We start from the raw sequence: 9,698 nt of genomic DNA, 5'->3' as shown, positions 1-9,698 counted from the left end.
GGGTCCCCAGTTTCCCTTTTCCAGAGGCGTGGATTCACAAAATCCCAGTCATGGAACTGAGCCGAACGAGCCCATAAACCATTGACAGAAAGCACCTTTGTATTCCCAATTTCATTCTATAGATTTTTCTAACACTAGCCTTTACCTGCTTGAGGAAACAGCCCTAGCAATCCAGGATGGAGAAGGACCCAAACTGCCGAAAAACAGTTTCCCACAGTGCTTCCTCCAGGAAACATAAGCTGAAAGGGCAGAGTTCAGTTCCTCCTTTTCAAGTCTACTGATACTGTTGCCTCATCCTAGCTCCACTTTGCATGAGACACTTCCTATTTCATCCCATCCTTCATCTCTCTTATCTGTTCTTCTCTGCAGTTGCCTTGTTCAGATACAGGAAGCATCAAACACCTACTCAAGGATTTATTGGGAATGGAAAATCCGTACAGGTCACATCTGAAATCCCTCTTATATAGGAGTGACAGAATAAACCTGATTATATACATTATGAATTACCACACATGGGTAGGACCAAAAAGACTGTTCAAGTGTCTAGTAACCAAATGGGCCACATATCACAAAATGTTCTTCACTGAAGGAAGAGGTAACACAACAGACAATGGAACAAAAGTACCATAATAGAAAAAGCATACAGCTACAAAGTTTTTGGAATCACAGAACCACAGAATGGCCCGGGTTGGAAAGGACCTCAAGCATCAAACTTCAACCGCCCGGCCACATGCAGGGCTACCAATCTCCCCATTTAATACTAGACCAGGCTGCCCAGGGCCCCATCCAACCTGGCCTTGAACATCTCCAGGAATGGGACATCCACAGCCTCTCTGGGTAGCCTGTTCCAGCACCTCACCACTCTCATAGTACAGAACTATATAGAACACACAATTGAGGCAGCAGTTGACACAAGACAACCCATACCGTAAATACATTTATTTAGTAGTACTGGAGTACTGCTAGAACCCCAATCGATAATGTCGATACAGTGGTATAAATGTAAGCATGCAGGTAAATCTCTTCCAGTAGATTCTTGGAATACGTGGAGATTAAGTGCTTTATTGTTGTGACATTGAACTAAGCTCTGACCATTACTTTCCAATATCTGTATTTTCCACAGAAGAATAAATCACAGAGTTAATTTCAGTAATCAAGCTGAATAAAAACAAACATTACAGGAACATCTGAAAACTGATAAGCCTGAAGTTTCTTTAACAGCAACTGAAAGCTGCTGCTAGACTACCCAAAATAAATAAGTTAGTTAGTTCTGCATAGAAAAAAAAATACAAAGAGGCATAAGTTAAGGACAGAGAATTAAAAAAAAAAAAAAAGAAAATGCATGTGTGCACGTGTGTAGGTAGTTAAGTAACGCAATGGAGACACAACCAGTGCCGTGTGCTGACTGTGCACTGAACAATAGCGAAGGCCTATTTCCACATTTGAAATTTCCATAAAAATGAAATACTAAAAAAATTTACATATTAAAACAAAGCACTATCATTCTCATACCTGCAGACACAGACATTACTTTCAAAAGATTAAAAGAAAGGCAAGTCTACAAATAGAAAAACAAAATAGATGACAAGAGTTTAAAATGTTCAGTGCTGCCTCTACTTCTGCATAAAAACTAGTTTAAAAGGATAGAAAGATATGACAGAAAAAAAGAAACATTTATACGAGCGACATATATTCAAGAATATCTAAAAACCATAATGATTCAGGGATTGCTATTTCTCGTTCTCAAGTTAACTTCTGCATTTTTTTAACTGAGTAGTTATAGCCTAGGTGGAACAGGCACAGCGAGGATGTACAGTTACCACCAACAACTGAAGAGTCATTACAGAAAATCTATTTCAAAATCTTTTTTTTTTAATCACTTGACTGATCGAATAAGAAAAAACATTTTCTAAAATGTATATGACACAAAGCAAAACCAAAAGTGAGATCATCAAGGACATGCCTTGATCTCATTTCCTCTAGCAATGCAGTAACTCATTTCAAACTATGAATGAAAAAAATTTTAACCCAAGAACAGCTCTGATAATCTGTGCACATGCTTCCTTCCTTGAACTCAGCTGTTCAAGCACGAATTCTGGAGGTATAAACTTGATAACCAAGGTTCAACTATTTAAATTACAACAGTAAGACTTGCCAGGAATTACCCTGTTATCACTCTTCCGACATTCATGAACAGACTCATATTTTTGTAATGACCAATGCTATGACATTTAGACTTGTTTATTAATGAAACTGTTGGATCAGAACTACAGAAAGACATACCTTTGTTGATGATGGTGGAGTAGGAAAACTAAGCCAGGCTGGAGCAAAGTCATGCTGCGCCATTTAGGTCCAGTCTCTCCAAATCAATGAAACAAGGCTTTAGCACCTCGTGGCAAGTCCCTACAATTGGAAAAAAAAAAGAAAACAAGAAATGAGTGCTTTTCAGATGTTTATCTTACATGAATATCACACCTGTGATGTTTTGATCATTAATTCCTTTATGTTTTCTTGTATTATTTTCTCAGACAGGTGTGGTTTGAAGTCTTACTTAGCTTTACTTCACTACACAATATTTATCCTGTTACTACTGAAGAGTCACACCAAGGAAATTTTTCATAAAGATCATAAAAATAAAACTAACATTCATTCCTTCATTTTCCCTTAGAAACAGGATGAAGGATCTTGTGTAAGGTCTGATTAGAGAGATATGAAAAATTATCACATTGAAATACTTTCTAGTACTGCCCAGAACAGACAGTAGGAGCTTCTTTATTAGCTTCCTAAAAGAAGCTGATTTTTCAAATTAGCCCCCCAAAATTAATATCAGTCATCATGTTAATATTCCTCAAGACTAAAATGCCTATGCCCGTATTTTCTCAAGACTGAATGGAAACAGAGCCTAAGTATTTAGAGATACTGTCAAAATCCAGTAGGATTGTCTAGTTTGAAAACAGACAAGATAACAACTTAAGTCAAAACCCAAGAGTACTTTTTCTACCCAAAAGCAAAAAAAATAATCTGTCAGTAAATAGAAGAATGCAAGATAATACAAACTACAATACTTAAAGCTGAACTATAGCACTGAAAGAAATGGATGAAATGCTGAAAGGAGTATAGGGTTAACTGAATCAGGCTCGTCAGCTAGATACTGTAGAACTGTCAATGATTAAAATGCATTTCAAGTATCATATAAGCAGTACTAGAAATTCAGCTATCAGTAAGAAGAATTAACATCCAAATGCATGTTACAGGGAGAGGCAAGGTATTGTATAGAGATATGCGTTTCATGTCTCCACATAAGAAATTGCAGATCAGCATGCACAAATGTGTGTTACTTAACACATTAACTGCTGTAATTTGAGTAAGTTTTAGTAAAAGCTGTGGAATCTGAACTTCATAACTGATAATAACCAATAATTATTGTTGCATTCTGGCCTGACTGGGCTATTTCAGACTTTCAGTGAAAAAGGAGAGCATTGCAATATCTAAGAAGAAGCTTAGCAGACTTCTAAGTGTTTAATTGCATGAAGTTGAGTTGCTGATTCTTTTTTCTGTCATGACCTTGTACTAATCTTATTTAGGTATCTAAGATCAAGAAACATTTAGATGCTGTACTGAGGGACATGGCTTAGTGAGAACTTTTGGTGATAGGTGGACGGTTGGACTGGATGATCTTGGAGGACTTTTCCAACCTTGGTGTCTCTATGATTCTATGATACCAGAGTTAAATTATAAAGCAGGATGCACCAAATCAACTAGACTACAATAAAAACAAGTATAAAAGTATGTGTCACCCATTTAACTTGTCTTGGATTAGTGTACTAAAGTCATCCAATGTGTTCTCCTAAATTAACCTCAACAGAAATTCCATAAAAAAATTCTAAAAAATCCAATTACGTCTGACTACAAAACAATGAAGTTCTAGAGTCACAGAACCATTACAAAAAATGGTTTATCTTTTTAATCAACTTTTATTAATTAATCATGATCAGTAACCACACAGAAAACAAAAAATAGTGTACGTTATAGTGTACGACAAAACAAGGTAAGAGATGCTAAATTAACAGCAAATTAATATGAACAGGCTAAGAAAAAAAATTTCTCCCTTCCTTCCTCAGATACAACTTTCTAATCCAACATGCAGAATTATGAAATCTTTCAAAAGGATTAGAAGAGGTATCAGTCCTGGAAGATCAGGACAACAAAAACAACAAAGTAATTTTCAGACAAGAAAACTACTGTCTTAAGAAACAAGAAGAGATTCAATACAATCCAATTATTACATATGAAAGGATCCAGAAAGTATTACCGATTTTTTGGTGAACCAGACATTCGGTGTGAGGCAAAGGCACTAACACTGTTATTTCTTAATAAATAACTGCAACTGTTTTTAGGAAAGTAGTCAAGCATAAGTCAAACATTACTACTTAATCAACTGCCATGAAAAGAATTTGTGCTCAATTCAGAAACATTCCTAGCTACCCAGCTTTGACAACCCCATTTTCATTAGCAGCAGGAACTCTGTTTAGATGATCAAGCAAATATTGAGTAGCTTTAGGATACTCTTCATTCTCAGGAAGGTATTCCTGCTAAGCTGAAAACAGATCTCAAAGTGTGAATGGAAGGCCAGAAAGACTACTCTGATGATTCAGGCAGAACTTGCTATGCTTAAACCACTTATAGCAGCCCTGTAGAGAATGACTTCAGGACATTGGTGAATGAAAAGCTTGACAACAGCGTGTATCTGCAGCCCAGGCCAACAGTATCCTTGGCTGCATCAAAAGAGTGGTGGCCAGTAGCAAGAAAGGTGACTGACTCTCCCTGCTCTGCCCTTGTAAGGCCACATCTGGAGTACCGCATTCAGGCCTGGGGCCCCCAGCACAAGAAAAAAGTAGAGCTGTTGGGGTAGGAGGGACACAAAGATGACCAGAGGGCTGCCAGCACTTCTCCTATGAAGAAAGGTTGAAGGAGCTGTGCTTATTCAGTCTGGAGAAAAGAAGGCTCCAGGGAAATCTGTCTGTGGCCTTCCAGTATTTGGAGGGATATTATAAACAGGAGGACTGACTTTTCATGTGGTCTGACAGAGACAAGACAAGGTGGAGAGGTTTTAAACTAAAAGAGAGGAAGTTCAGGATAGAAGTTAGGAAGAAGTTCTTTACTCAGAGTGGTGAGGTGCTGACAGAGCTGCTCATAGAAGCTGGTGACGCTCCATCCCTAGAGGTGTTCAAGACCAGGCTGATGGTCACCTGAGCAGTGTGACCTAGCAAGTGGCAATCCTGCCATGGCAGGGAGATTGGAACTGGCTTGTCCTTCAGATCCTCCCAACCTAAGATATTCTGTGATTCCACGATTTATAATCATTACGGTTGCCAAACAACAATTTGATTTCAGATTGCTTTTTCACAAGTTAAACCAACAACTGAGAAAGATTAGATCGGAGTGACTTCATTGCAGCATTTCAATACCTAAAGGGAGTCTACAAACAGGAGGGGAATCAACTCTTTGAAAGGGTTGATAACTACAGGACAAGGGGAAATGGTTTTAAGTTGAGGGAGGGGAGATTTAGGTTGCATGTCAGGGGGAAATTCTTTACAGAGAGAGTGGTAAGGAGCTGGAACAGGCTGCCGAGAGAGGTTGTGGATGCCCCGTCCCTGGAGGTGTTCAAGGCCAGAATGGATGGGGCCCTGGGCAGCCTGGTCTAGTATCAAATAGGGAAGTTGGAGACCCTGCCTGTGGCAGGGGGGTTGGAGATTCATGATCCTTGATGTCCCTTCCAACCCTGGCCAGTCTGTGATTCTGTGATTAACACGTTGTTCTGTAACATGCCCCAGCCCTGAGATGCTCTTCCATCATTTAAAAGGGTTCTTTTACAAGATCAGACAAGATTTTTTTTTTTTTTTTCCGTTGCTATTCAAATCCATTACAATTTAATCTATTCCCAGTGGTCAGAGATATTTCTGCAATCTATATCCTCCATGGTAGTTACAACCTCTATTCAGAGTTGTGCTACTTATAAATTTAATAAGCATACAAAATTTCATTATTGCAGTTATCAATAAAAATACCGAAGAGACATATTTGGCCTATCAGATCTAATTCACTTGATTTATACTTCCAGTTTAACATTCTACAAGAGCTTCATTTACGAAGCCTCAGGAGCCTCTAAGGCAAATAGACAGCATTGATACTCCATTCATTTTTCAGTAACATCTCAGAAATATAGGAATTGTCCTATCTTCAACTAAAAACACTCATTATTTAAGCAGAATTAAAATAAATGGTATACACCCACACATGCGTTAGCAAGAACCGGCTTTAATTTCACTGACAGACAATGAATAACTCTAACTAGCACACCAGACGTATACACCACATAGCAAATCAACCGCAGTTCATCTGCACAGACAAAACAGCTGTTGTACTCCCAACTTTAAACTAGACAGCAGATGTAATGTGGTAAGCTCCACAAACACGAACACAGTGATTCCACTGCTTTCAGAACTTCCTTGGGTTACAAAAAATTAGGCCCAAAATTGATCACAGTGATGAATTCATCATTTCCTGGTAGCACAAACTCAACACAACACTGCTTTTAACAGAAGTGTTAAGAAAGCTAGCTTGGCTTCGGTTGACTACCACCAATGCAAAGTTGAACAATTTTAAAAAGAAAAAAATATTGAAATACTGTTATCACCATATTTCTAACTTTCAAATACATTTAGGTTTCTTTAATCAGACTGCTCAAAATATCTAGTCATGTCAGCAACAGTTTCTGATGTCAAATTCAAACACCGTCCAGTGAATTCAGGAAAAAAAAAAGAAAAACCTTCCACAGGCAGCTCATAAATCTAGGATTCCAGACCTTGTAAAACTTACATTTTGCCACATAAACAAAGTCTGATTGTCAACAATAATCACAGAATTGTAGGGGCTGGAAGGGACCTCTGGAGATCATCTAATCCAATCCCCCGCTAAAACAGGTTCCCTACAGGAGGCTGCACAGGAAGGCACTGAGGTAGGTCTTGAATATCTTCAGAGGAGACTTCATACACCTCTTAGGCAACCTGTTCTCAGTGCTCTGCCACCCACACAGTATGGAATTTTTTCCTCGGGTTCAGAGGGAACTTCCCATTTTGCATTTTGTGCCATTACCACTTGTTCTGTCTATGGGCAGCACCAAAAAAGAGCCTTGCCCCACCCACTTGACTCCCACCCTTCAGATAGTTATAAACATTGATAAGATTCCTTCTTAGTGTTCTCTTCTCCAACTCCAAATAAAGCACTGAATGCCTGTCAACGGTTTACGGGCTGTTTTGGGAATTCTGGTCCCCATTTGATGTATCTGTTACCACCATGGATTCGTCAGCATCAGGCACGGTTGATAGTTTGTCTATTATATCTTCTTGTTTGTTCTCCATTCTGTCCAACTTTTCAGCTACTTTTGCAATGGCTGAAACACAAGCTCGTAGAGGGCTTAAATGTAACTCAAAGTCTTGAAGTTTATTAACCAATTCATTTATAAGGGGTCTTCTTTCCCCTCTGCTATACACTGGTGCAAATGTACTGGCATACCTTTCTGGTGGAGTCTTTGTGAATGTACGCCACATGTTTGGTGTACAGGACTCTCTCAGGATCATGTTCTTGGTCTGGCTCATTAGGAATGAAATTGAGGCTTTGTAGCGTTTCCACTACCGCATCTTCTCTTAAATAACAGATGCCCTCTTCCATATCAGCCCATTTCTTTTTCTTCGGCATCAGATTGTCTGTGAAGGGGTATCTTTCTTTTACAGCTAACAACATCTGCTTCCAGAGGGTAAAGGCCTGGGTCTGGCATGTACTAATACCTCTGTCAATAGCTGAGTCCCTCGTAATGCCACCCAGTTGGCAAGCTTCTCTACTATCTAGCCACACACCGTTGGCCACATTGTCCCACCATCAAAGTAACCAAGTGGCAATAGGCTCATTTGGGTGACGTGAGAAGTCTTTTCTCAGACTTCGAATTTCATTCATTTTCATAGATCGATCAACAATGGTAATGATATCTTGCTCACCTCTTACTCTTTCAGGACTTCTCATTGCCCTCATAGGCATTGGTGACCGTGGTCTTACTGAGGGCCCCTCCCTTGGACTCAGGGGTGCTTCTCCTGGATCTCGGAGCCACTCCTCTGGACCTCTTTCCTCATCTTTCTTCTCTTCGAACTGAGTCGAGATTCGTTCAGTTTTCCGTCCTCTTACAGGGGCAACTGACATCAATTGTGGTGCCTCCTGTAGTTGATCAGGTTGGTCAGTTCCAATGTTCTCATCCTCCAGCTCAGCTTGGAGCCTGTCTCATTCGATTATGAGAGTTTCTAGCTCAGATTGGAGGGTGTCTTGTTGAGATTGAAGACTGTGAAGTCTGGATTGCAGGGAGTCTCTCTCAATTCGGAGGGCAAATCTCTCAGATTGGAGATCTTTTCTCTCGACCAGGAGACTCTCTCACTCATTTCGTACTCAGTTTCCCTGAGACTCTCCCTTTCAATTTCACAAACTCTCTCCATCTCCAGGATAGTATTGACTAAGGCCTCATAAGCATTAGCCAGGCCCCAAATCATTTGTGCCTCCTCAGATCTGCCTGAGCCACAACATTCCTGTCTCAAATATCTGTTTAAGCTCTCAGGGTCTTTCAGGTGTTCAGGAGTAAAGTTCCATGATACCAAAGATTTCCATCTCTCTAAAGTCTCTCCCAGACCTCTCCACACTCCCTGCTACTCAGTATTCTCTGGTTTTGGGACTTCCTCAAAATATAATAAATACTAATACTGAGTGAAATGATGAGCAGTACATTCAGGGAGATTAACAACGCGATCAGGTGAGCATTCAAAAGCTGCATAAAGTATTCAAAGGAGAGACTGAAAACCTGCTTAAAAGTCTCCAGTCTGTAAAATTAGCAGCTCGCTCTGGAATTGCCACATAGTATGCAGATGCCACACAGTTATTTCCATCAGTGTTTTCAATCAACTGTATATACCTATTGCTCCATAGAGCAAAGTGGTGAACTTAATTAAGGCCCAGTATGTTTTGAGCATTAAAAAAGAAGAAACCGTGGCATGCAGTCCCTTGAAAGGCAGTTTCAGAAGAGAAAGCATTTTTTTTCTTTTACAGAAGCAAGATAGCAAGGCTCAAAGTTTACAAATATCCTAGAATACTGGCAGTCCGCCTGGACTTTTCAAGGTCGTTTTCAGAGTACGGGTGAAACAGATAAACTTTCCCAACGAAGCTCTCTGAGAGCAGAGAGAGATTTGTTCTAAAAAGCTAAAACACAACTGTTGCCAGCATTCTCCACCAAGAAATGTCAACGGTTTACAGGCTGGTTCGGCCTGGTTCTGTGATTAGCAGGGCGGAGGGATCCGCGCCTCCAGAAAAGGGAAACAGGGAACCCCAAAATAATTGAAAACAGCGGCAACGATCTGAGGTGAAACAAACTAATTTACTAAATAGAGTATCAGCAAAATATAATGAGAGAGAGAGAGTGCGTCTGAAAGGTGGATAGGCCTTACCACAACGTTGAGGTGAGAACTGCAGTCCATTTGAGCCAATGAAGAAAAGCAGACGGAGAAGAGCAGACGGAGAAGAGCAGACGGAGAAGAGCAGACGGAGAAGAGCAGACGGAGAAGAGAACATCAGGTGACCTTGCCAGGAGTTATATCTCCTCGCTG

The 9,698-nt window shown here is 40.0% G+C and overlaps 1 protein-coding gene across 3 annotated transcripts in view; it reads right to left on the bottom strand.

The window, feature by feature from the left end:
- The window catches only part of GPBP1 (GC-rich promoter binding protein 1), a 41,533-nt gene that overhangs the window by 17,944 nt on the left and 13,891 nt on the right, over positions 1 to 9,698 (bottom strand). For 2 of the 3 annotated variants that reach the window (XM_010725440.3, XM_019610404.1), the window contains exon 2: positions 2,284 to 2,403. In XM_010725440.3, the coding sequence (XP_010723742.1) occupies positions 2,284 to 2,346 (63 nt within the window). In that variant the 5' untranslated portion in view covers positions 2,347 to 2,403. Of the gene's footprint in view, positions 1 to 2,283; positions 2,404 to 9,539; positions 9,625 to 9,698 lie in introns of those variants that run through there. The other variant, XM_019610405.2, reaches the window with a different exon arrangement.

Source organism: Meleagris gallopavo, chromosome Z (assembly GCF_000146605.3).
Source record: "Meleagris gallopavo isolate NT-WF06-2002-E0010 breed Aviagen turkey brand Nicholas breeding stock chromosome Z, Turkey_5.1, whole genome shotgun sequence".
Taxonomy (NCBI): Eukaryota; Metazoa; Chordata; class Aves; order Galliformes; family Phasianidae; genus Meleagris; species Meleagris gallopavo.
Note: the sequence above shows the minus strand (reverse complement) of the source record. Positions and strands in the feature narration are given on the sequence as shown.